Source organism: Mustela erminea, chromosome 1, assembly GCF_009829155.1.
Source record: "Mustela erminea isolate mMusErm1 chromosome 1, mMusErm1.Pri, whole genome shotgun sequence".
Taxonomy (NCBI): Eukaryota; Metazoa; Chordata; class Mammalia; order Carnivora; family Mustelidae; genus Mustela; species Mustela erminea.
The window spans coordinates 218,531,896-218,558,589 of record NC_045614.1 but is presented as its reverse complement, the minus strand read 5'-3'; the positions used below and the strand labels follow the sequence as shown (position 1 = coordinate 218,558,589).

The following is a 26,694-nucleotide window of genomic DNA, read 5'->3' as shown; positions in this document are numbered from 1 at the left end:
AGATGAAAACATACGCCCACACAAAAACTTGTAAAAAACTTCTAAGTAACTGTTCATAGCAATGTTATTCATAACGGCTAAAAAGTAGAAACAACACGTGTTCACCGACGTACAAATGCATAAACAAAATGTGGTCTGTCCATACAACGGAATATTACTTAGCAGCAAACGGGAATTAAATACGTTACGCTAAGAAAACGCAAGATACGAAGATAACAAATCGCGTTCTCCGGTTCATATGAAACGTGCAGCAAAGACAGACTGTACAGAGGGAAAGTAGATCAAAGGCCGCTAACAGTCCAAGGATGGGGAGTGATGCTAACGGGGGTCTTTCGTGGGTGATGCACGTGTTCTGCACTAGAACCGCTAAAGCACACTTTATACAGCGGAGTCTTGCGGCGAATTAGATCTCGGCGAAGCTGCTGAAAAGAAGGAGCTCAGTAGGCAAAAAGGCTTGACCCCGTCCAGAGAAGGAGGAGGGACAGGGTGGCATGTGGTGTGGGGGAGGGGTGTCGGCTGGTGTCCCAGCACCCCAGGCCACACCCTTGGCCCGTCTGGGATCTCAGCACAGCTTCGGGGTTCAGCTCAGACACCCCCCGCCCCGCTGGTGCCAAACCCCCTCAGCCGAGCATCGCACGTACCTATCTCTCTGCCACGTGGGCCCTTGGGGAGCTGCCACCCGCCACCCCCTGCCCCCCATTCTTCTATGAGCTTTGCCGGTGCCCCGGCGGGTGCTCTCTGTGCCCCACATCCTACCGTCAATGTAAGCCGGCATCTGCCCGAAGATGGTGAGGTACGACTGGTAAACGACCCCCCGGAAGATCCAGTCCACTCGGCTCTCGTTGTGGATGAGGATGGCCTGCTTGGCCACCCCAAAAGACACCACCCACACCGCCAACAGGAAGAGGAAGAAGAAGACGTCCTTCATCTGCAGAGACACAGTGGCCCCAGCTGCAGCCACGCGCGCGCCCACATGTCCCCTCCCTGCACACCTGGGCTGGGGCCCCGCAGCACTGGGAGGCGTCTCTGACACCCACTGCAGGGACACGGGGGCCCCCCGTCCAGGAGGGCATCGCACAAGGGGCTGGATGGGACTGTGACCCACGGAGGGGAGTGACTGGGGCTGTAACAGGGACAAGGAACAAGCTGTGGCGATCAGGGAAGGCTTCCTGGAAGAGGAGATGTACACGCAGGGACCTGAGACAGGTGTGCTAGGGCTGGGAGCCCGAGGGCAAAGCAGGGACGTGGGAACCTGGCAGCGGTCTCGGCCCGGGGGCCCCTCCCCGGCCGCTGGCGTCAGGACCTACTTGTCCCCTTACCATCCGCTTCACGATGATGATCTTGGGCCCCAGCGTCTTACTGACGGTGAAAATGTGCATCAGCCGGAGGCAAAACATGATGAAGTCCAGGGAGAGGATGATGCGTCCCGGGTACAGCAGCCCGGGGATGAGCCTGCCCAGGGCAGAACCGAGGCCCTCAGCTCGCCACGCCGGAGCCTGCCCACCTGGCCGAGCCCACGGTGGCTCTGCAGCCCAAAGTACCACGCATGGGGTACAGCTCACGGGCAGAGCCTCCGGGGGCTCTCCAGAAAAGTCCAGAAACCCAGCCGGGGGCAGGGCAGGCGGGCCCTGCTTTGGCCTCTTGCCTCATGGAGAATGGGATGGTGGCAGGGACGCACGGGGCCCTGAGGGACAGCAGAGTGGCCAGAGTCACAGCAGGAGGTGCCAGGGAGGGCCCCTGGGCCCCAGGAGCTCCGGCCCCTTCTCTGCTCCTCCGCGGGCCCCGGGGAGCGTCTGCCCACCAGACAGACGACAAACACGCCCCAGGGGACCGGAGCCCTCGGGGCTGCCCGTCGCGGACGGAAGGCCCAGGGGAGACCAAGCCGCTCACCTGCAGGTCAGTCCTGCTACGAAGAGCAAGATGGCACCGACGTCCAGTTTGTTCCAGAAGTCGCTGAAGTACAGGAGCGCCACCTTCATCAGCCCAAGCTCATCGGGGTCGTAGAAGAGCTGAGAGAGGGCGCGGTTAGGGGCCTGGCTGTCGTCACCATCGGCACCAGGACGGTAAGAACACTTGCTCCTTCCCGGACAGCGAGGCCAGCCAGGGAGGGGACAGATTTCCCGCGTTCCCGTGTCCCCCGAGGTCAAGGAGGAGGGGGAGGAGCTCCAGGCAGAGGTGTTGCCGGGCACCCTGAGCCCGCCCTGCGACCCATCCCAGCCCTGCTCAGCCCACAAATGTCCGTGCTCTTGAGGGCTGTCCGTCCTCTCTGTTGGGAGCCAGCCAGCTCCCAACGGACCCCAGGACCCCGGGAAGGGTGGGACCCTGGCGGCGGGGTGGGCCAGGGAGAGGTCCCGGAGATGGTCAGACTCAGAGCGGAGGGCACGTGAGACCCCCACTCTGGGGCTGCCACCTGTGAGACTGGAGCTTTGTCCCTGGGAGGGCATCTGGCTTCAGGAAGCGGTGTGGCCGGAGGCAAGCTGGGAAGAGCCCAGTGGGCAGTGCTGCTTCCTGCACCTGCCTCCGCACCTGCCTCCGCACCTGCCTCCGCACCTGCCTCTGCACCTGCCTCCGCACCTCCCTCTGCCCCTGCCTCCCAGGAGCTCTGAGGCTGCCCCAGGCCCTGGCAGCAGCATCTGGGTGCCTGGTGAGCCTACCGTGTGCCCACCCACAAAAGTGACCCGGCTGCGGGTCCCGGGGCCAGGCGCTCCCAGCTGGGGGTGGGCACCAGAGGACAGTCCCTGTGGGTTGGGGATGTGGGGAAGTGGAGAAGGGGGCCGGCCGGGCGCACCTGTCGCAGCTCCTCACACACCAGAGAGAAGAGCCAGAAGTAGATGAGGCACTCGCACCACGAGGGCGCGGGCTGGAAGTCCACCATGAGCACGTAGGCGAAGAGGCACAGGAAGGCGAAATAGGACAGGATGTTGAGGTGGAAGATGACCACGGGAGCGCTGTAGAAGGCGCGGACCCGGAGCAGGCCCCTCCTGGCCTGCAGCTTCTTCTCCCTGTAGGGCAGAGGCCAGGGGCAGACGGCAAGGCTGCGGGGGCCTGAGAGCCCCAAGGACCTCTGCCTCGCCCGAGGAGTGGGGCCAGAGTGCTCCTGTGCTCCTGTCACACGGCAGAGACAGCAGCTCGGGGACACAGCCTGCATCCAGGCAGCCCACTGACCCTGCCTATGCAGCACGTAGACGGCTCCGCCAGACGGCGCCACGGAAGGGAGGGCCCTGAAAGAGCCCTTTGGCTCTGGGGCCGCTAGGATGGAAACGAAACGCTTGGCTCCGGTGGGCGCTCAGCGCAGGGCAGGGCGGGGCGGGCGCTCAGGGCAGGGGGGCTGCTCAGGGCACGTGGGCGCTTCCCACCGGTGGGGACCCTCCCTTGGCCTCCCGCCCGCATGCCTGGACCCGGGGGCAGCCATCGGGACAGACGCGACTCGCCCGCTGCAAGCACATCAGGGAGGAAGGTCTGCGGGCCCTGCGGGCGCCCAGCAGCCAGGCTGGTACCTGAAGGAGATGAAGCTGGTGCAGAGCAGCGGGAAGGCCAGCATACACAGGATCACCCGCCAGAGCCCGTTGTCCACGCAGAGCTGGCCCCACCACACCTTGGTTAGAAAAGCCTGGGGACAGTGGAGGCAGCTTCAGAAGAGCAGGCGCTGCCTGTGCCGCACCCCTGCGGGCCGTGCCGTGTCTGCTCCGTGCGGAGTGCCCGCGTGGTCCCCAGTGCTCTGAGCCCCGCCGCACGTGGTGGGCAGTGCAGGCAGAGCCCGTCTTCTGCAGCTGAGGAAGAGGCTCCAGGCCCAGCCAGCCTTTCCCCAGGGTACGGGCTGGGGCCACCCGGAGGTCTGCGGGCTCCCAGGTGGGAACACCCCTGTGGGGCTGAGCCTTCACCACCCACCACCCCTCTCTCTTAGCATCAGTTTCCTCAGGGGCAAAACAGGAGGGGAACACACGATCAAGGGCCAGGCCTTGTCCCCAGGCCCCCGGGGGGCCACAGCACTGGGACCCGAGTGCCGGTAGGTGACCAGGAGGCCGCGTCAGCGCCCACAGCTCCTCCCGGAAATGAGCCTCAGAGGGTCACCTGGATGCCTCCGTGAGACACGAACTTCATGTCTTTGGCCTCCAGGGCCAGCTGCAGGCAGGTGGTCCTCCCCCAGGCCTCCGACACGCGGGTGAGCAGTTTCTGTGCCCTTTCCTCGTCCTTCCGGTGGCACTCGGTGAACACCCCTGGCAGAAGGAAGATCCGTGTCCGAGCCGGGGACGGCGTCAGGGACTGGCTCCTCCAGATGCCACGGTCTGGGCAGGACAGAGGACGAGGCCCCCGGGGCAGCCCGTGAGGAGCCGGGCCGCGGTCCCAGCCCGGCCCCATAAACTCACCGATGGCTCTGTGTTCAAACTCGTTGGCCAGCGCCAGCATCTCCTCCAGGCTGTCCGTGTCCTCCTCCTCCTTGGACAGCTCCTTCAGCATCTTGCTGCAGGCCAAGGCCGCCGCAATGCAGTCCTGGCTCTGGGCACCGGGGAAGCCACCCTGAGAACCCAGACAGTCCAGCCCCGGAGCCCCAGACACACTGCCTGGGGGTGAGGAGACGTTGTGGGCCACCAGGTGATTACTTGTAGTGCCCCGTCCATATAACCACTTGGGCCCCCCCAAATCAGTAGGTGAGCCTGAGCCGGAGGTCCAGTCTCCCACACTGGCCAGGGGGAAGGGTCTGCTTGCCCACCCAGAGCACGGCCCTGACGGCACAAGTCCCAGCACGGCCTGGGCATCGGGTCAACCCCAGGCCCAGGGCTAAAGGGCAGAAACAGGACCAGGTCCACGCAAGTCTCCTTCAGGCTCTGGGCGCCCAGCCTCAGTGGCTCTGCCTGTCCCAGGCACCAGGGATGCCGAGAACATCTCAAGGGAGGCTCTCCAAGCATAGCCCAGAGGCACTGTCTGGTCTAGGACAAGGGGCTGGTGGCGGATCCTGGAAAGCCCCCCGCGCACTGAGACCCACAGAGCACACCCGAGGCCACAGGCAGGCCCAGCTCTGCCGCTGACCCACCACGAGCCTTGGGAGAGGACAAGCCTCCCAAGACCACAGAGAGGGTAGACACTGGCGACACTGGGGAAGAGCCGATTCCACAAAAGCGACTCGGAAATGCCAACGCTGCGATGTAGGTGATCTCAGAGAAAAACTACACTTGAATTTCCCGGTAAGAAGAGAATCTGCTGGGAGTAAAGGAGGCCGTACGTGGGGGCCGTGGGCCTGGCCCGTCCCCCACCCTGACCATGAAGCTGCCACGGCCTAGTGGTAACGGCCCAGGGGGCTGAGGGCCGATGTCCCCAGGCAGCCCGCAGAGGGGCTCAGGGCAGGCTCACACGGGGCTCGCTCCCCATCTGAGTCACAGACTCTGTCAACATCCCTCACGGGCCGTGGAAGGAGGCTCAGGCCCAGGGGAATCACCTTCTGCAGGGTCGCCACAGAGCAGGCTGGCCACGGCACGGGTGACCCGCCAACCCCCAGCCCCCGTGTGGGCCATGGCAGGTGGCTGCTCCGAGCTGTGCCCGCACACACAGCCTCCGCCCTGGACAGAAGGACAGGTGGCGGCTCATCTCCCTGAATTTCTTTTCCTGCCTGAGCCTGGCTCTCTGTCCTCCAACACTGTGCACCCTGGGTCCCCTCCGTGGTCATGGGCAGCCCTGCCCCCCTCCAAAGCCGCACATTCCTCTACTTGCTGTTGGCCCTGGGCTTTGGGAACACACTGCCTGGCCGGAGCCCTGTCGCCCGTCCACACACAGCCATGCTTCTTGAGAAACGGGCCTAGTTACCTGGGCCCAGATGATTTCCGCCAGCTCCCGACGACTCTGGACGATGGCCCAAATGAGAAGATCGCGGACCGGATCCATGGTGAAGGCCACATGTCCTGAGGAACGCTTGTGGAGGGACCGGAGGCTCACTCCCTGCATCTGGAGAGCAGCGAACATTCAGAACCTCTCCTAGGCCCCCAGTACTGTCGGTCACCCCAGTGGGCCTGCTGAGGGTGCAGCCCTGAGCCCAGGTCCGCACCTTCCCAGAACCACTGTCCCTGGAGGCTGAGCCCAGAAACCTGCAGTTTCAACTCCACCTTAGACTGATTTCATGCGCACCAGAGATTTAAAACCGTCCCTCTGGAGACACGTGGAAACATTCAGAAAGTGGAAAGCCCAGCTAACTCCTGGCCTAGCCTCTTCTTTACACACCAGGCACCTTGAGTTTCCTGAGTCTTTTCTGACGGCATCAAAGCCTTTCTGGGTAGTCAACTTCTAGCACAGAGTCTGTTAGAGATTCACGGCTATGGGTTCCTCAAGGGAATCTACACAGTGTCTCCTGCAGAGAAGGCCACCGAGAAAAAGCCGAACAGACAAGGGTCACATGTGAGCAGGTGGGCACCTCCCCCCAGACTCAGTTTACGCAGTGACATGGGAATCCAGCTTCCTAGCCCATCCAACAATAAACACCTACTTAGATGGTCCGGAAAACATTTCCAGAAGTGAGAACACATTCCCCACGTGACACACAAAATTCCGCTTTTTTAAAGAAATTTTAGAAATTTCCTGAAGGCTTGTCTTTATGTTAAAAGAGATTAGTCGGTAAAACTAAATAAATTACCAACATGTCTAACTATGAGCTTCCAGCTTGGACTATCAAAAAGGGCATCTTAAATACTCCGGAATCTCAAAGAGCGAGTGGTGAGTATACAAAACCCAGGCACAGCCCCCTCTCTCCCAGAGTTCAGACAGAGCCCACCTGAGACAACGGATGAATCTGAAAACCTGAATGAAGTGGCTAATTTTCTGCTAGATATAAAAACCAAATCTGGCCATAGAACACACAGAAAATCTAAACTGAGAAATTATCAGAAAAGAAACAGGAAATTCTCAGAGCTACTGCCCAAAAAGGCCCCGAGCCCTGATGGACTCATAGGAGAGCCTGTCGAGCTTGTAAGAACAGTGAATTCCAGCCACATAAATGGCTCCAGAGCAAAGAAATAAGGAAGGTTTCCCAGTGGTTTTCACAAGGATCACATAAAGCTGGTACCAGAACCTGACAAAGATGCCTCCAAAATAAAACAAAGGCTCAGACATTCTGGTGCAAAAAAACATGAAAATATTGGCAACATAATTCAGCATCATACTAAACACATGTCACACAGCAATCAAGTTAATATCAAAACAAGAATAAGTATGTTTTGTCATCAGGAAATCTGTTGAAATAATTCAGCAAATTCATAGTTTAACGAGGAAGAGCCATTCCAGTTCTCAAAAGGCACTTGATAAAACTCAGCGCTCGGGCTTCATTTGTAAAAGCCTCAATAACCGGGGAGGAGGATACTCGGTGATGTGAATGCAAACCCGGCCTCCCACTTAGCACTGAGATGCTGCAAGATTCCCAACAAATATGGAAAGAGACTAGAAAACGACTTTTCCTGTGCTGCAGTGCACGTGCTGGGCATCCTTACAGTGCTGTGGTGGGATCATGTTGACCTGACCACATGGTGGCCGGGACTGGGGGTCCGAGGCACGAGGCGGACCACTTCCCCCACATTATGGTTTGTACTGTTTGAGATTTCTACAAAGGGAGAAGCATGGACTGAGACGTGTCCCCAGAATTTGTATGTTGAAGCCCCGCCTCCCAGAGTGACTGTGTTTGGAGACGGGGCATCTAAGGAGGTGACTGTGGCCCTGATTTCATAGGACCGGTGTCCCTGGAAGAAGAGAAGATGGTGTCCACCATTGCTCTCTATTTCTCCGCCCGCCCACCGAACGAAGACCACACGCGGACGTGGCAAGAAGGCGGCCGTCCTCAAGCCCGGGAGGAAGGCCCCACCAGGCCCCAAGCCTGCTGACGCCTCGACCGTGGGCTTCAGCCTCTGGACTGTGGAAGACCAGATGCTGTCTAAGCCCCCAGTCTACGGTATTTTGGGATGGCGGCCCTGACAGACCAAGATGAGGAGCACGTTTCCTTTCCAATGGAAATAAGAGATCATTTCTTTAAACAGAAGCACTGAGGACCTAGCGGCAGCCCAGCACCCAGGCCCAGCGGGGGGCGGGGGGGAAGGGGGCGGTGGGAGGGGGTCACCAGCACGCACGTTGAGCTTCATGTTGGGCACGGGGAGCAGGAGCCGGGGCCGGTCGCCGGTCCGAGGCCGGGGGTACAGCGGCTGCGTGAAGTCCCCCAGCAGCTCCCGGAGCACCTGGGCCACGTGGTGCATCTGCACGTGGGGGACGGTGTGCCCGCCGGCCGGCCGCTCAGGCTCCTCGGCCAGCACCTTCTGCAGCTTGCTGTGGAACAGGCAGGAGGGGTCCAGGTGCCGGTACAGGGAGAGCAGGGTGTCCCACGTGACGAACTCCGTCAGCCGCACGCCGTTCTCCAGGAAGAGCTTCACGAACTCGGGCTTGTTGGAGATGAGGGCTGCCATCATCACGGGGTGCAGCTCTGAAGGCTGAGAGAGAGAGCACGGGGTGCAGCTCTGAAGGCTGAGAGAGAACACCGTGGGGCACAGCCCGCGCACACCCCATCGCGGGGCCGCTGGAACCGGAGCGCTGCGGTCCCTGGCTCGGGAAGGGAGGAAGCGGCCCGGAGCCCTCTCCCCCAGGACCAGGGCTGGGGTGGACAGAGGCCCCCCTCCAGGGCCTGTCCTCGCTCTTGCCGGCCAACAAGGCCCGCCACAGGGCCGCACAGGGGCCTCACCTTCCACTGACGCTCGCCGGAGAAGATCTCGCTCCGGGCGATGTCCACGCGGTTCCACGCCACGGCCAACTTCAGCTGGTGGTCCCAGTTCTCGTGGCCAAAGTAGTCGTGGCTCCGAGAGGCTGCAGGTAAAAGGCAGTCGCGTCAGGGGGCTTCGGTCTGGGCCTCGAAGCCCCTTCCCCGCCATCTGCCAAAGTCAGACAGGGAGGCACCTGTCGCCAAGCCCCGTCTCTCCGTGACCCTGACTGAGGCGTGAGCCCAGCGGCCAGGCCCCTCGTGCCCCCGCCGCCTTCACGGAGGCTTGCTTCCCGTCAGTGCCGGAGCTGGAGAATCTCTGGGTTTGGGGCATCGCCCTGGCTCACCCCCACCCCCGCCTGGTCAAGCCCCTCGGCCCCCAGAAGGCACAACGTCCACAGGCAGGCGTTTCCGCAGGAACATTTGCGGTGCCTCCGCCCACGCGTCAGCTCCCTTTCCGCCTCGGGTGCAAAACCGGAGCTTGGCCGGGCTCTCGCCGCGGGCGTTCTGCCATGCCAGTGCGAGGCGCGGCATGGAGACGGGACAGGAAGGCTGAGCCCGCAGAGCTGCCGCCTGGAGCAGGGGCGCGGGTTTGGACAGCATGAGCCAGACGGGACAGAACGGACCGACTGGGCTCCGGTAAGACCCGAGCCTTCCGCTCGCCGAAGACACCGTGAAGGAACTAGGGAAGGGGCCAGGACCCAACACACCCCAGGGCGAGTATTGACGCAGGGTCTGTGCCCGAGTACGCCAAGAACTCCCGCGACTCAACGATGAGACGACCCCTAACCAAACAGAGGACAGAAGACCTGAGAGGCCTGTCGCAGGATGACACGTGCGCGGCCAGCGAGCCCGGACGCCGCCGGCCGTGGGGAGAAGCAAACTCAAACCACACCGAGCTGTCGCGTGCCCCCAGACCGCGGGCTGCATCGAGGGTCGGCGAGGACACCCAGCTGCTGGCCCCGCGGGCAGCCGGGCGAGGGGAGAAGTGCGGCGATCTTGTTGGAAAACAGTTTGGTGGTTTCTTATCAAGTTCGACATCCGCTTCCCATAAACAACCAGAAATCCCACTCCTGGACGTGGTCCCCCGAGAAACGAGGGCAAACAGCAGCTTTACTAACAACAGCCTCACACTGGAGGCGGCCTGCGAGCCCCGCGGCCCCCAAACGGGACACCTGGTGGCAAGGACCCCTCGCCGCAGAAAGGAACCGAGTTCCAAGACAGGCAACAACGCGGAGAGCGCTCCAGAATGTCGCCCTGAGCCGGAGAAGGGAGACCTGGGGAGCGGTGTGCGTGGTTCCGTTTACGTGAGGCTCTGGCACCAGGAGGGCCCATCTAGAAGCACAGACGCAGAGGAAGGGTTGCCCCAGGCCCACGGAGGCACAGGGAGCTTTCAGGGGATGCGGCATCGTGCCCCGTGCCGGACTGGGTGGGTGCGCGGGAAGCAGACCTGTCCAAGTGCACATCGCGGCCAACCCAGGATGGGGGACGGTGACTGTGTACAAGCCGCACTTCAAGGAAGGAGATTTTCAAAGGGTTGTCACTGGAAAACCGTGTATGTGTTTCTATTTCTCGTTTGTGCTCCCGTGACAGAGAGGGTCCCTTCCCACACCATCCCACGGCCTTTCTCCCGAGCAACCAGTCACAACCAGCCACAGCCTGTTGCTTCCAGAACAAATACCCTCCCAGGACCCGCTCTCCCCAGGGTGGGACAGGGAGGCACCGTCCACGCGGCTGGACCGCACGGCCCTGATGCCAACAAGCTCTTCCTGACGCCCGCGGAGGCCGGCGCCCCTCAGCTTCACAGCCTGAAGTGTGCCGCTCAGTGGCTCTGGCTGACGTCTACACCCGCGTGTAACCACCACCAGGATCAAGAAATAGAACTTCCAACACCCCTGAGGCTCCAGGCCGCCCTTCCCGCTCGGCGTGCACCCCAGAAAAACCACGATTCGTAGCGCTGGATGCCCCGGAAGCACACGCGGAGAGCAGACGTTGGGGTCCACCTCCCCCGTGGGCGGGGGTCCGTCCCTCTCCAGTGCTGTGCACGATGGCCACACTCAGGGCCCCGGGAACCCCTGTCCCCGCCTTCGAGGGCATTTGACCAGACGCGGGCAGCCCGGTGCCCGTCTTCTTGCTCCTTGGGCCACTTCACAGAAGGCTAGGAGGGGCAGCCGCCCTCACGGCCCCGTCTGTGAACAGAAGGGTCCAGCAGCACGAGGTGAGACCGCCAAGCCCCTGTCGTCATGCGGACGTTTGCACCGGCTGCCCGGTGGCCCATGTCCTTGCCGGCGGGGCCCGCGGGGCCCGCGGGGCCCGCGGGGCCCACCGCGGTGTCCCAGCTCCTGCTCTGCCGCACAGCCGTCCTCCGCGGGGCTGACCTACTCCACCAGCTCCTCCCCCTCCCCTGTCTCCCTGGCCGGAGGTCGTCCAACGGGAGCCCCGGTCCTGGTTTTAACCATCTCGCTGGTTCTGTGAGGTTTCAGGTCAGGAGGAGGGCGCGGAGCAAATCCCGGGTCGGAGACACTCCCCCCAGAGCGTCCGGCCCCGCCACCCGCCTCGAGTCCCTCGAGGGTGACCCGCGGCCCGCGGGCAGAACAGCCGGACGCCTGCAGCCCCGTCGGAGCCCGCGGGAGGGACGGGGGCATCTGTGCTCCTCCAGGAGGGGAGGGGGCACGCTTGGCTGCCGTGGGCGGAGCTTTGGGGGGGCGTCCCTCCCGCACACGAGGACGCGTGGGGGCAGCGCAGGCCTCCCGATACCCGGAATCGTGTGTGCAGCTGGGACGACCGGGGGCACCTCAGTGTGGCCGCCCTAGGGTCCCAGTGAAGCAGAGAAGCTGCAGGAAGGGGCCCGGACCCCCAACACCGGAGGCGGGCACCCCTCCCCCGGCCAGGCAGGAGAGTGAGGTGGGCCGCAGCGCCGTCCACGGCAGCTGCCCTCGGACCAGCACGTCTGACCAGGGCTCGGTTCCTCGTCTCGTGCAAACTCGGGGTCCCCAGCCCCCCCTTCCGCTTCTGCCCCACTTGGCCTGACCCTCACCTTTCAGCAAGGCCTGCAGGATGGCCACGTCCACGTCCTGCTGGCCGTCCTTGCCCTCCCGGAAGATGGTCAGCAGCTGCCGTCTCCGGACGATGTCCTGAATCTGCAACAAACATGGCCCGAGTGGGCTCTGGGGTGACAAGCGGGCCCCCCGCCTCCTCACGGGTCACCTGCAGGATTGAGACCCCAGACAGCGGTCGAGCCCCGGCCTGAGTCCGGCCTGCGGGGACGGCCTGCCCACAGCGCCTCGCCTCCCCGCGGCCCAGACGGAGAAGGTGAAGACACGTAAGGACCAAACAGGCACCGTTCCCGAGCGGTCACCGGTGGCAACACCCCCAGGGCTCAGGAGTTTCACCCCGACCTGAGACTGTCTGCCGAAGGCCCACCACCCCTGACCCTGAGACACCCCCACCTCCTGCCGGGGCCCCGCCCTCCTCACCTGCCTACCTGCCTGCCCACCTGCCCAGCCACCCAGTCAGCCCCCACCCACCTACCGGCCTATCCACGTACCCCCCCATCCGTCCGTCCGTCCTACTACCCACCCGTCCGTATGTCCAGCCGCCTACTACATCCCTCCGTCCCTGAGTCTGTCGCCTCGGAGCCTGCCGCCCCGCTCTGTGCACCCAGAGGCCAGGGCCGACCTTCCACGAGCACATCTAGCCCAGCTGCCCCCCTCTCTCCCCGGCCCCCCAGCCGGCCTCGCCCAGCTGCCCCTCCCCCACCCCTGCCTCTGCCCCCAGCCGGGCCCCAGCTCCCACCTCCAGGCTGGCCTCCCTCCTCCCACCACCTCCTCTAAGACCCCAACCTTCCCCATCCCTCGGGCCGCCATTCTCATCAACTCCAAAATACTTCCCCCCACCGTCCCCCTCCCCACCCCACCCCCGCCCGCTGGAATAAGGTCTCCTGAGTCACCCCAGCCCTGGGTCAGAGAGAGAGAAGCTCCCAGCTTTGGAGCTCACGTGTGTGGACACAGCAACAACCACTTTGTCCTCTGGGCTTAAGCAATAATTGTGCATCTTTTCAGGACAAGAAAAGCAGCGCTCAGAGAGAGCCAACAATGTCCTGTTGACACACAGCTCTCTGGCGTCGGCGGCAAGCCCCCCGCTCAAGCCCCAGCCCCCGCGGCAGATGTCCGCGCCCACCAGCGGCAGCATCGGGGGAGCAAGACCCTCGTATTCACTCCCGCCGCCACCCAGAGCATAGACCAACGCTTTGAGGTTTGTTGAATGAATATCGGATCGTGACTCTGTAGCTGGGGGCCCCCGTCCCCCAGAACAAGAATGACAGTGAATGGCAAGGCTTGAGACGGATTCGTACGAGACCGTTTTAGGGCTTTGAGTCAGTAATGGAGAGCGGATGGAAGCAGGCCTGTTGACAGCGGTGGGTTAAGATCGGTTCTAAGAATTGCCTGAATAATCTATAAAATGACTCGGGAAAGGCCCCAGGGCATGCCTACCCAGTCCCACCGGCGCCGTCTGGAGCTGAGCCCTTGCTCACCGCCGGACCTCCGCGTCTTTGCAGGCGGAGCTGTGCTCAGGGCAAAACATCTCAGGCAGGGGCACCTGGGTGGCTCAGTGGGTTAAGCCACTCCTTCGGCTCAGGTCATGATCTCAGGGTCCTGGGATCGAGTCCCGCATCGGGCTCTCTGCTCGGCAAGGAGCCTGCTTCCCTCTCTCTCTCTCTGCCTGCCTCTCTGCCTACTTGTGATCTCTCTCTATCAAATAAATAAATAAAATCTTTAAAAAAAAAAAAGTCTCAGGCAACATCGGAATTGGACGCAGTCACTCAGAGACCACAGGACGCGCCCATGAGAACGAGGTCACTGTGCCGCCCACAGAAACCCCGAAAAACCATGTCTGCCCCCCTCGCGAGCGAGCCCTGCTGCCCCTGCCAAGGCCCAAGGCCTCCCCAGGCTCGCGTGCCCCTCCACCTGGCCGACCACGGCGTCCCTGGGTCCCTGCAGGGCACGCAGTCCACGTAGCTTGCAATTGGACGCCGTGGGACGAGCTAAGGTGGTCTACAGACTTGCCCGAGAAACGCCCGTCGGGCACGTGACACCTCCGACGTGCAGGCATTTTCACAAGCCGGCTGGCTGTTCACAGAGCTGCTGGTTGGGGAACCAAGGGTCTGAGAGCCCCCACCCCCAACCAAGAACCGGCTGTGAAACAGAGGTCAGGGGGCCTCACAGGTGGGCCCGGAGCCCCAGGTTCAGAGAGCAGCAGGGACGGCGGGGGCCACGTGACCATGGGAGCCAGAGGAGTCCCCCGGGCTGGCCGGGGCTGTGGGCGTCAGCGAGGGCCGATCTGGCCACACCCCTCCATGCCGACTCCCACCCCACCCCGGCCGCCTGAGAGGACCCCCCCCCCCCGCCGAGGGGCCCTTGCAGAGTGGCCCCCATCTGGGAACAATTCACCTGCCACCTTGGGCATAAAAGGACAAAGTCACTGCATTTAAGGACAAAACTACTGAAATGCAGGACAGTTGTGTCACCATCACCACTGTGACCACCTGGTCCTGGAGACCGGACGGGGGTGGCCTGGAAGGCTCCCTGCTCTCTGCACCTGCAGGTTCCCCAGGAGGGGCCCCTCCTGCCGATGCCTCTAGCCGAGGGGTGCCCATGAAGCCCCGTCCAGGGGCATGCGGTACCCCAGAACCCCTCACCTGCCTCCCTGCCCTGCGGGCCCTCGAACGCCTCCGTTCATCTGCCCCGGGTTGGGGGAGACGGGAACTCCCCAGGCTTGCAGGCTGTGCCAGACCCTTGTGCCGGTGGCTGTCACCTGGCAGTGCCCCTGTGGCCTGGATCTTGACTCCCTACTCCTCTGCCCCCGCCCTGCCTAAAGCAGCGGCCTCCCGCCCCCGAACCCAGCAGGCCTCTCTTCCGGAAAAACTGCACAGCCCCCGCCACTCCCCAGCCCGGCCTGAACCTCCAGGGCCAAGAGGTTCAAGCCAAGCCCTCCCCCGGCAGGACTGCTGACCTTTTTGGTCCACTCGACAATCCTGCTCTCACTGAGGGTCTCAAACGTCTCCTGGAAGAACAGGCTGAGCTTCTCCTGAACCCTGGAGATGGTGATCTCAGAGATGGGCAGGCCCGCCACCTGGGCGATGACGTCGGCCACGCGGCCCGAGCCCTCCACGACCACACAGGGGGTGCCGTTGGTGATGGCGTTGTAGATGGTCTGCAAGGCAGGCCTCCCGTGAGCCCTGTGCAGACGCTCCCTGAACCAGAGACTTCTCTAGTGCTGTGGCTCAAGGTCAGGGCTAAGGGGCTCCCGAGAAGTGTACTAAAACATGGGGTCTGGGAACGTTCCTCTGCCCGGAGGGGCAAAGCCGCTCATCCTGACCAACCAGGCAGGCCCGCTGCTCGGGTGGATCGTGACCCCGGAAACAGAACCCCCACGACGTTTCGACCCATAGATCTGTGTTGCGGGAGAGTGTGCCACCTGACCTGTCCCTCGGACAGGCCCAGCGTGAGACCAGGACCCCTCTAGGCAGACCCCAGACACCGACAGCGAGATCAGCTTCAGGAAGGGCCCCAGACTCCCCACAGGAAGGACATCCCCTGGGCCGAGGAGGCAGGTCTAGGTGCTGTCTCTGAAGTCAGCCAGGCAGACACCGTGGTCTGTGTTCTCCCTGGGAGCCTGCCTTACACTTGGCTGTGGTCCCATGGGGCCAGGGCAGAGCCTGAGGGCAGCCCCTTCGAGAAACCTTCCGGGACTCTTGGAAGCCAGGGGCCATCCCGCTCACTCCTGGGGCCCCTCTTCCTGGCCGGACACCCAGGGCCGGAGCCAGAACGCCCTCCCCCGGCAGGGCTCCTCCTCGAAGCCGACCTTCCCACCATGCCAGGAAGGGCCCTGCCACGCGGCCCTCCCTTTCTCCTGGCCCGCCCTTCCTAGGGCCCTGCGGGATGCTGGCCGGACCCCGGCCAGCTGGGAGCTTGACCTCCAGAGCCCCACCCGCCAGCCGGTACTCACATGCAGGGTGCCGGGCCCCCCTTCCAGCACCACACAGACGACAGGGATCTTGATGGCCACACCTAGGACGGAGCCAGGAACCCCGATTTAAGGGACATGGGGACTCGGCCCCCCACCTGGGCAGCCTCGCCTGCCTCCCACCGGCCCCAGCCTAATCCCGGCCGGTGCACAGGATGGGAGATGGCGGGAGGCTCTCGGGAGCTTCCAAAGGCTGATGCTCTGCCTTCGCGCCTGGCCCGGCCCGCGTGCTCCGTGTCAGGAGAGCAGATCCAAGGCCTGAGTCGCCCCCACCCTGCCCTGTTGCCTACCGCGTGTCCCTTCTGGGGCCGGAGGAGAGGAGGGCTGTCTGCCTGGGCAGCCACCATGGCCAGCCTGCTTCTCTCACGGCCTTTTATGGGGCCTCAAATCTGGGCCCGCCGTGGGGACATGGGGACGCACCGAGCCAGGGGGCAGAAGGCACCGTCCAGGTGGGGGAACGTGGCGTGGCATCTCTGTCCTCTGGCCTTCCGCCCTGCCCTGAACCTTCCGCCCTTCCCGCCAGCGGAGGACTTTAGAAACCTCTCCTGGGCAGCAGACTGCGTCCAGGCGCCCTGCGGCTCTGCCCACCCCCGCCCCTTGTCCTCCTAGCGCCAGCCTCTCCGGAGGACGGAGAAGGGCGAGGGGTCCCAGCCGCGCACTCAGGGCCCCGCAAGCCAGGCTGCTCGCTGCTCGAAGGCCCCCACCCACCCCGCCATGGAGCCGGGAACCTGCCGCCCTGGGTCCCCTCTCCTCCCCCCAAATCCTGCACGAATCCCTGCACCTGGAACCCCCCGTCTCACCCACAATGGGACCGACATCAAGGGCCACATCCTGCACGTTCTCGCTTCTGAACGGAGCCCACGCAGGGCGCGTCGCGTGATTGTAGGTGGTCGACGGCCCGCGGGAGAGCTGGGGGCCTGCCCCACCGCCCTCCAGCGGTCAAACCGGGTGACAGACACGTCCCCGCTGAGCAGGCGTGGAGAGACGGTGGGACCAAGTCCAGCGGCGTCTCAGGGCGCCCCTGACCCGCACCTGCTGACCGTCCTGCTCTCGCCCGCCATGCCCCAGGCCCCTTGACCAGCCGCCCCCCCCCACGGAGAGCCTCGAAGCGACGCACCACTCGCCTCCTCTTTCCTTTGTCTGCTCCGACACGAACTTCTCCAGCTTCGTCCTCAGGGGGATCTCGACCCCGTAGCGGCCGTGGGTCCCGTCGTCCACAAGGATGAAGTGGGAGTGGTTGCTGTCCAGGCAGCTCAGGCACCCCTGGCCTTCCTCGTCGACGATGTACTCCGCAGGGAAGCCGCCCTGGGGACGGCAGAGACGCGTCAGGCACAGACAGACGGGGAGTTCTGCGTCTGGAATGCTAGGACGGGGGGGTCTGCGAGGCTGGATACTGACCCCCCAAGACAGGAAGCCCTCAACCCTGGAAACGACGAATGTTACCTAATTTGGAAAAAGAACCACTGCAGATTTGATGAGATAAAGGATGGTGACACGGCAGGATTATCCTGAAGGGTCCGGGCAGGTCCTAAGCGCCACCTCCCGGGGTGGCTGAGGAGACGGACTACCGGGGCGGGCCCCGCGGCTGTGAACGCCAGACCAGGCGCGGCTCCCCGACAGCTGCCGACGCCTGCACGGGGTCGAGCCACAGGGGTTCCGAGCTCCGGCCTCCAGGAGAGGGAGAGACCCCCGTCGTGCGGCCTCCAGCTGGAACTGGGGTTGTCACTGCCGCAGGTGCAGGAGGGTTCGGGGGCGCGGTGACGGCGGAGGCTGGCAGAACACGGCACGTGGCGGGAGAGCCTGGATCGGCCCCGGTGGGAGCGGCGGCAGAGGCCCCGGCGCCGGCGGAGGGCAGGGTAAGCGGGCGGAGCGAGCGGTTCTGGTCTTCCAGCTGTGTGGACGGAGGCCGGGGGGCTGCTGGGGCGGCCCAGAGGGCACGAGGACCACGGCATTGGAGACAGGAGGATGAGGGTTGCTCCCTGAGCTGCAGGCGGCCGCGGTGCGGAGGGCACGAGTGTAAGCGACCGGCGTGGACGCGGACAAGCGGCGGGCAGGTGCCCCCGGCTTCTACTTGCTGAGGAGGGGGGCACGTTGAGGGAACCGGGACTTGAGGACCTGGGACGCGCTCAGCCTGTGCAGCTTGGGAAGGCGGCCTGCACGCTCCCGGCTCGCCGACAGCAGGCCCGCTCCCGGGCGGGGCTGGGCGTTCGCTGGGGACGGCATGGGAGGCACGCGGCTCTGGGCTCCACCACCTCGGGGGGCCTGGACAGAGGCGGCATCACCCACGAGGGTGCCAAGGGCCGGCTCCGTGTCTGCGGCACGGGACCCACGCCAGGAAGACAGGATGTCGTGTCAGCGGAAGCCTGGCTAACCAGGACCAAAGGGACATAGGATGTCAGACTCCCAGACCACGGCAGGCGGGAAACCAGCAGATAACCTTCAAGAAAACAATCATCCCCGGGGCAGGGTCACGGATGAGGCGGAAGCTGGGCCTCAAGTCACAGAGACTCCAGAGTTCAGTGACCAGGACCCCTTTATTCTTGGCACGTTCCCCTTTTGGGATGAGAATGGGCAGCTGCTCTAGGCTGCCCGTCCCATTACTGGGTTCCAGAAGAAAGTAGCTTGTTTCCCGGCATCGTGGGTCCACGCACAACGGGGGTGCTGTCCCGGGATGGGTCACACGCAAAGCGTCGCTCCTGCCGGACTTGGAGGATCCGAGGCTGGGGTTGGGGACTTTCTGGCTGAGCAGGTGCTGTAACGGGTTGATATGTGGGGAGCCTGGGGATGGGGTGAATACAGTTTGCACGTGGGACGGACGTGAATCTCTGGGGGTTGAGGGTCGCCTGCAGCGGGCTGAGCCCCTGTCGTCCAAAGACATCAGGACCCCAGTCAGGGCAGGCCCAGGGGGCAGCAGAGTCTGGAGGCAGAAGCAGCCGCCCCAGAGCCTCTGGGGGGAGGACGGCCCGTCCGCACTTGGACCTCATTCCTGACCCCTGGCATCCGGAAGGGGAGGATGCATTTCCGCGGCTTTCAGCAGCCACACCTGCGATCACTGGTTCCAGCGGCCCCAGGACACCGACCCAGGAGGGACGGGGCCAGCGCACGCACTCCTGTCCTCCGCAGAGGATGGCACGGAGGTGTCACGGGGAGAAAGTCAAGAGTGGTCTCCGAGGTGACCCCATCTCTCGGCCTCGGTTTCCCTAGAAGGAGCGCGCAAGGTGGAACCAGTCACGCCCCGCTGAGCGCCCCGGCAGCTCCGCCACAGAAGGACAAAGACCGGGGGCAGGCTGGCCAAATCACCAGTAACCGTGAGGGAAAAGCAGTCCCCGTTCCAAGGTTCTTCCTGGGAAAGAGAACTCGGTGGCCCAGAAGGCGGGAGGCTCCCACTCGTAAGTCCGCGCCCACGGCCCGTCAGGCCAGCGTGTTCCCGGAACGTCCCCGACTGTGCGAATCAAGTGCACGCGCCCTCGTCCTGCCAGACCCGCTGCGTCCTTTAAGACTCTCGCTGAGGGACCCGACGGTCTTCTCCAATGCGAGTCTCCGTGTTCAAGGACTGGCCTCCCACTACCGCCCTCTCCTCCACACGCCCGGTGGCCGTGACTGCCACACACCGCTCTGGCTGGGGCCACCGCGGAGGCTCAGAGTTCAGGCTTTGGAGCCTCAGTGCACCCCAATCCGGACACGTCCTGCCGTCTGCGAAATCCGTGTCTCGTCGGAACAGCTGTTGGGATGACCCGTGGTGGCCCTGAGGCTCCTGCTTGGAGCCATCCCGTAGTCATAAGGGCGCCCAGCCCAGTTAGCTGCTGTCAGGGGCTGCAGTGCGGCCGGGCATGAGCCCCGGTCTCTTGGGCCCCTGGCCAGGCCCTTTCCTCCCCACTGCACTTAGCCCGGGGTCCAGACGGCAGCCTGTCCCCTGCTGTGCCTAGTGGGATTCCGCACCTGACCTCCTCTGACCCGCATCCTCGGGCGGTGGGCCGCCGAGCTCCCCAAGGGATGGATCAGGCCCTGACCGTGACCCGCACCCCAGGGGGGCTGCTGAGCTCACCGAGGGATGGATCAGGCCCTCTCGGTTGTGCACGGTGCCCCACGTGGCAATTCCGACAGTGACGACGTCTCCCTCATGGCGGCAGCTGCTCAGGGTGAAGTCCCGCACCGCCTCGCCCACCTGCTTCATGACACCCGCGTGGGACCCGCCGGTGATAATCCAGGCCCCTGGGGAGAGGAGCAGAGGTGGGCGCCTGCCACGTGCCGGCCTGACCCGGGGCCCTGTTGCTCCCTCCCGTGGATCTGCGGGGCCTCCACTAGGCTCTCCGACTCCTCGCCAGGAGCGTCTGGGGGCTGGGACCACGGACGAAGCCGCACTGTGATCCTGCCTTTGTGGTGCAGCTCCAGGGCCGAGGCTTCCCACCTGCCCAGGCCGGGGGTGGGGGACAGGGACGGGGCTGCAGGCCTCTCTCCCCACCTGCCCGCTGCCTCTCTCTGTCCTGCACTCGGGAACACGTCTGTCTGAATTCTTCTACGCCAAGACTTAAATGTCCCCTCTTCCCCGTGGCTCCTGGGCCTGAGTGTGGCGGCCTGCACCCCAGCTCTGACCTCTTAACCTCACCACGCTGCCCACTGGCACGCGGCTCGCAGTGGCCCCCACCGGGCACCCCCTTCCCTGCCACGGTCCAGCCTGACCCAGGGGACCTGCTCTGGTCATCCCGGACAGGCGAGGAGAAGGGACGCCAGGCCTGGGTGCCGCGAGATTGTGTCACAGCTGCTTCTGCCGCACCCCTGTCTGTCTTCTGCCCGGAGGGAGACCCCCCCCAGGCCGTCTGCTCCCCTGACCTGGAAGCCAGTTCTGAGCGGCGGTGCCATGAGGAACCCGCTCAAACACGTGGCTTGGGCTTTGGGGCGGGGACGTTGCTCCTGAACGCTAACGAGATAACCATCGAGGCGTATCACCTGAGATGACCTGCGGGACCGATGAGCCCCTAATGGATTCACAGTCCCGGTCAGGAGCGTGCCTGGGTGACGGCCGCGTTTAGCCAGGTCCCGCAAGTGAGGAGACTCCAGGAGGACTCAGACCGAGCCTCTGTTTCGGGGCAAGGACCAAACAGAGGGCGTGGCCCTCCTGCGTGGCTAAGGCCAGAGCCTAGAAGGAGGGTAGGCCTTCCCGGGGACGCCCCAGTCACCTGGACCCAGAACCCTTGCTCTCCTGCCATGAACCGACCCAGTGTAGCCCCCTTGGAGGCCGTGGGCACCGTGGCTACGGCTCCAGCGTCACTCTGACACAGCGCCAAGGGCCACACCCCGTGGCCCTGCCCTGGGCTCCCTGGAAGTGTGGCCTTGGGGGACACGGAACGCCGAGGCCGTCCCCTCACACGGCAGTTCCTCCCTCTCAGACGTGGACGGATGGATCAGGCGACAGTGCTTTGGTTAACGGAGACCCTCATGGACATCCCCACTACGAGACAAACCCTGCGGCCTCCTCCACCGGCCACCACATTGGCTCACAGTTGCCTCAGGCCTCCTGATGATGCAGAGCCAGGCGGGGCCACCAGGAGCTGGCGCTGTGTCCGCCCCACGAGCAACTGAGCAGCGGCCCCTGTGGGCCAGCAAGGAAGGGCTGGGCGAGTCTGACCCAGCAGGGCGTGGCCTTGGGGACTCCCCAGGGCTGCTCTGGTCCCTACACCCCAGTGCTGTCTGCTCAGCCCACCCATGGCTCCCAGCCCCAAGGGCTACCTGTGGTCTGGGCCACCTTGACCAGGCCTCTTCGGAACACACTCTTCAGCCTGGGCTTCATGTTGAAGTCCTTGGCCCCACCTGTCACCGAGATGAGGAGGTTGGGGACATCCAGGCCCCAGTACTGGGTCATGAGGTGGTAGATCACGCTGGGGGGTGTGTCCTGGGAGAGGCGGACGTACTGCAGGGAAGCCAAAGGACAGCAGAGGACACGCTGGGTCAGTGGTGGACAGCTGAGCCCCAGAGAGAGCCGCGCGGCCGTGTCTGAGAGCCCCGCAAGGGATGGGCACCTCCCACCCCGGGGCTACGCCAGTGAGTCAAAGTGTCCACGCCCAAGCAGGATGCAGACTGAGGAGGGAGAAGGGGCGAAGGCCCAGAAGCAAGGCCCAGCGGGAGGACAGGCCACCCTGGGGAGACCGGCTGCACCTTCCCGGTCCCCCAAGCCCAGCCCTGCGCCCACAGCACCCTCCCCACCCAGCTTCTCCACTGCAGGATACACCCAGCCCAAGGCCCAGCCTGCCCCGTGGTGACCCAGAACTCAGAGAGGCCCGTGGGTCTCCTGTGAGCCTTGTGGAGCCCCCGCCCACCCCTCCCCCAGCGCTGGCAGGCTGGATGCTTCGGGTTTCAGCCCGCCTCTCTCCCACACAGGGAAGTCCTGGCCACCTCGGATCACAGAAGGTTGACACGAGTCCACAGTGAGAACAACGGAGGGAGGAAGACCAACCTTTCCCACCTTCTGGCCCAGGCCCTTGAAAACAATGTCACCAAAGGCGTCCGTTGGCATCTCCTGGACATGTTTTTTGGGGTCCCAATCCTTGCCCTGCAAAGTGTGGGGCCTGGTGGCCTCCTCCAAGTGTTGCTGGCGTGTGTGTCCGCATTCACACACCACCTTCCTGCGAAGACCGCACAGTCACTGGAGGAAGCAAGCTGCCTCTGTGCTCCCCTCTGGGGCGTCAACAGGGGCTCAACAGAGGTCAGGACTTTCACCCTCCAGCAGTGAGAAGGCACCCCCAGCAACAGTGTCAGTGGAGGCCCAGCGGGGAGCTGAGCATCCCTCCCACGCCCACAGGAACAAGAAGCCCCTCCCTGCCATGAATCAGCTCAGGCTGAAAAAGCTTGGACTTTGATCCCCACAGGGCACAGATATGTCAGAGGGGACCTGCTAAAACACAGGATGCAAAATCTTACATATGACACCCAAAATATCACAGTTTCAGATGGAAAATCAGTAGTCATCCCAGGAACCAGGAAATCTCCACCAGAATGAGAAAAGACAGCAGCCCCCAATGTCAAGGTGATACACATGTTAGAATTATCTGACAAGGATTTTATGGCAGCTATCACAAAAATGCTTTACCAAGGAATCATGAACACACTTGAAAAATATGAAAAAAACATAAAGTCTCAGCAAAGAAATAGAAGGTACATCAAATGGAAATTTAGAAGTAAAAAATGCACTAACCAAAAGGTTTTTGAAAATCAGTAGGTGAACTCACCCATGAATGAAGGTGGCAGAGGAAAGAATCCACGAACTTGAAGATAGAACACAGAAATAACCCAACACAAACACCAGAGAGAAAACAGACCTAAATAAACAGCCTCTGGGACCTGCAGAACTATAACAAAACACCAAACGTGCGTGTCATCAGAGTCCCAGAGGGAAGAGAGAAAGGAGGCAGGGCTGGAAAAGCATGTAAAGAAATAATGACCAATCACAATGATCACTGAGTTATGTATGTAAGTGCTGAATCATGGTATCATTCAGCTGAAATCACTGTACGTTACACTTGAATTAGCATTGAAAAGTTTATTTAAAAAATTATGACCGCGTGGGAGCTTTCTCAGGAATGCAAGGTTGCATTATCAATATTAACAGAATAAGGAAGAAAAGTCTAATGATAATTTGATGGGTGCATAAAGTGTTTTACCAAATTCAACATCTGTTTATAATAGCAACTTTCAATGAAGTAAGAAGAGAGGAACTTCCTCAACCTGGTGAAAAAGCATCTGTGAAACTCCTACTGCTAACATCACACTCAAGGATGGAAGGATGAGCACTTTGTCTCGAAGACTGGCGACAAGACAGTGGTGTCCCCCCTCAGCTCTGCTGGGCAGCATGGCGCTGGAGATCCTAGCTAAAAGAATGGCAGAAAGGAAAGGAAAGAAAGAAGGAAGGGAAAGAAGGAAAGAAAAGGCACACATATGGGAAAAGAAGTAAAACTATCTTTATTCACACAGGAATAATTTTGAGTGTAGAAAATCCTAAGAAATCTAGAAAAAGCTATAAGACATGATAAGTCTAGCACATTTATGGGGAACAATATCAACAGAAATGAATCAACTTCATGTCTATATAGCAGGAACAAACAATTAGAAACTGAAATCAAAATAAATACTACCTATTACAGCAAAGAAAAAATAACAAATGTCCAAAATCTCCCACATTTGGAAAGAAGATATAAATCTACAGATTCAAGAATCTGAGGGAACACCAAACACTATGAACCCAAAGAGAGGCATACCAGGATACTAGAAATCAAACTTCTAGAAACTGAAGACAAAAGAAAAAATCTTGAACACAGCAAGACCAAAATGACAACTTATGTATTGCGGGAAATCATTCAAATAACAAGCAACTTCTCATCAGAAACCAAAAAGAAGAGCAAGGAGAAAGTGGCATACAAAACCAGAACCTACCAGCCCAGAATTCTCTACTCAGCAAATACATGATTCACACGGGAAAGGGAAGTCGGACATCCTCCTGCAGAAAAACTAAGGGAATCACCCGCAGAGCTACTCAAAAAGGAGGGATAAAGGACATTCTCTAAACAGAAGTGAAGTGATAGCAGGTGCACTGGTTGAATATCAGAAAGGGAGACAGAACAATAGGAAGGGTAAGAGGGACTCCAAAGACATGTTCAAGTCCCCCGGAGGCACAGAAAAAGAAAAACAAAAAAAAAACGAACTGAAAACAGAAAAATGCAGCAGCAGACTCAAATCCTAATATATCCATCATTACATTAAATATAATATCCTAAATATGCCAATTTAAAAAAACACAGATCGGCAGAGTGGGCTAAAAAAATGAGACCCAATTATTTGTTTTCTTCAAAAATCTCACTGCTGGTATAGCGTTGGAGACAAACTGGACATGACCGGACCACTCGGCAACGAAGAAGAGCAGACTGGACGCACGCAACAACCCGAGTGGGTCCCGAAGGCCTTGTGCTGAGCAAAACACTGAAAAGATCGTGAGGGTAGGACTCCTTACGTAACAGTCTCGAGGTGAGAGAGTTAAAGGGGTGACGAACAGGTTCATGGTTGCCAGGGGTTAGGGTGACGGGGGCAGAGAACATGAGTGCAGAACCGGCGGTGGAAACAGGGGTGCTATCTGTTGTATCTCGGCAACTTGCAAAAATCTACAATTATTCCAAAATAAAAGGTTAAAAAAAACCCTAGACACAGGCCAACAAGGTGCATGATGCCCAGCCTCGCAGCCAGACCTGGGGCCCAGCTGGCCTAACGTGGGTGCTGCTACAGGTGGACCCCACCTCGGGGACTCCCTGCTCTGGTTTCTGCTTTCCCCGCAAGAGTGCGCCCACGCCTCCCAGCAGCCATGACCTCCTCTCTTATTCCCTTCATGTTCATGGGTTGAGACTTCCTGTTCCTATACTGCTATTCACGGGGGCTTCAGGAGAAAGAGGAGGTGAATGTGCTCTTTATACCTCGTTTAATTGGAAATTATGAATTTTTAGGTTCTGATTTTTTGCTAGCTATCTAGTGCCCTGAAAGACAAGATCCAGATGAGACAGAACAACCGGTCCAAGGCCAGGTGAGACCAGGGCCAGGTGAGACCAGGGCCAGGTAGCACAGGGGAAGGACGGCTGGGCTGCCTGCCAATTACCTAGTGTAGAGCGTTGCTCTGACTCTCCATTTCTCTGCTGGCTGATGGGGAAAACAGTACACTCCCCGACCCCCACCTAACAAATGCTTTGAGGGTCAAACAAGGTTCTAGAAATAATTCTTTTAAGATTTTACTTATTTCTTTGAGAGAGAGAGAGAGAGCACGTGCATGTGAGCCAGGAGAGGGGCACAGCGACAAGCACACTCCCCGCTGAGCAGAGAGCCCAACCCAGGGCTCGATCCCAGGACCCTGCGATCATGACCTGAGCCCAAGTCAGATACCCAACTGAGCCTCCAGGCGCCCCTAGAAATAATTCATAAAAGTAGTGCAAAACAATGGCGCATACAGAGCACCAAGGACGGGTTGGTTAGGAGACCCACAGCCTCTTACGCCGCACACAGAAGTAGACTCAAGATGGGTGGAAGACCTGAATATGAGGAGGAGGACACAGGCAGCGGCCTCTGTGACCTCAGCCATAGCAACTTCTCCCTAGACTTGGCCCCAAAGGCAAGGGCAGCACGGGCAGAAATGAGCTATTGGGACGTCATCAAGATCAAAAGCTTCTGCACAGCAAAGGCAACAGTTGACAAAATCAAACACAACTGACGGAATGGGAGAAGATATTTGCAAATGACATATCAGATAGAGGGCTAGTGTCCAAGATCTATAAAGAACTTACAAACTCAACACCCAAAGAACAAATAATCCAATTAAGAAATGGGCAGAAGACATGAACAGACATTTCTGCCAAGAAGACATCCAGATGGCCAACAGACACATGAAAAAGTGCTCCACATCACTCGGCATCAGGGAAATACAAATCAAAACCACAATGAGATATCACCTCACACCAGTCAGAACGGCTAAAATCAACACGTCAGGAAACAACAGATGTTGGAGAGGATGCGGAGAAAGGGGAACCCTCCTACACTGTTGGTGGGAATGCAAGCTGGTGCAGCCACTCTGGAAAACAGCACGGAGAAGTTGAGAATAGAGCTGCCCTACGACCCAGCAATCGCACTACTGGGTATTTACCCCAAAGATGAAGACAGAGTTATCTGAAGGGGCCCCTGCCCCCAGTGTTCACAGCAGCGACGCCCACGGCAGCCGGACTGCGGGAAGAGCCCGGACGTCCGTCGGCAGATGCACGGACAGAGAGGACGGGGTTCGTCTACACGACGGAATGTGACTCGGCCATCAGAAAGGGAGACGTCCCGCCCTTGGCTTCGGCGTGGATGGAACCGGAGGGGACTGTGCTCAGCGAAGTCAGTCCGTCAGAGAAAGACAATCTACGATCTCACTCGTGTGTGGGGTTTAAGAA

The 26,694-nt window shown here is 61.1% G+C and overlaps 1 protein-coding gene across 21 annotated transcripts in view; it reads right to left on the bottom strand.

Moving 5' to 3' along the window:
• TRPM2 (transient receptor potential cation channel subfamily M member 2) overlaps positions 1-26,694 on the bottom strand; it is a 67,322-nt gene that overhangs the window by 27,608 nt on the left and 13,020 nt on the right. For 20 of the 21 annotated variants that reach the window (XR_004289015.1, XM_032356737.1, XM_032356754.1 and 17 more), the window contains 17 exons: positions 22,194-22,362; positions 21,470-21,650; positions 19,788-19,954; positions 16,867-17,047; positions 15,725-15,786; positions 14,729-14,929; positions 11,754-11,856; positions 8,702-8,823; positions 8,100-8,453; positions 5,800-5,937; positions 4,368-4,497; positions 4,072-4,217; positions 3,498-3,610; positions 2,789-3,002; positions 1,891-2,009; positions 1,320-1,452; positions 757-928 (listed from right to left, as the gene is read on the bottom strand). Coding sequence is in view for 20 of the 21 variants with exons in the window: in XM_032356737.1 (XP_032212628.1) it covers positions 757-928; positions 1,320-1,452; positions 1,891-2,009; positions 2,789-3,002; positions 3,498-3,610; positions 4,072-4,217; positions 4,368-4,497; positions 5,800-5,937; positions 8,100-8,453; positions 8,702-8,823; positions 11,754-11,856; positions 14,729-14,929; positions 15,725-15,786; positions 16,867-17,047; positions 19,788-19,954; positions 21,470-21,650; positions 22,194-22,362 (2,705 nt within the window). In the remaining variant the exon portion in view is untranslated. The remainder of the gene's footprint in view (positions 1-756; positions 929-1,319; positions 1,453-1,890; positions 2,010-2,788; positions 3,003-3,497; positions 3,611-4,071; positions 4,218-4,367; positions 4,498-5,799; positions 5,938-8,099; positions 8,454-8,701; positions 8,824-11,753; positions 11,857-14,728; positions 14,930-15,724; positions 15,787-16,866; positions 17,048-19,787; positions 19,955-21,469; positions 21,651-22,193; positions 22,363-26,694) is intronic. The other variant, XM_032356764.1, reaches the window with a different exon arrangement.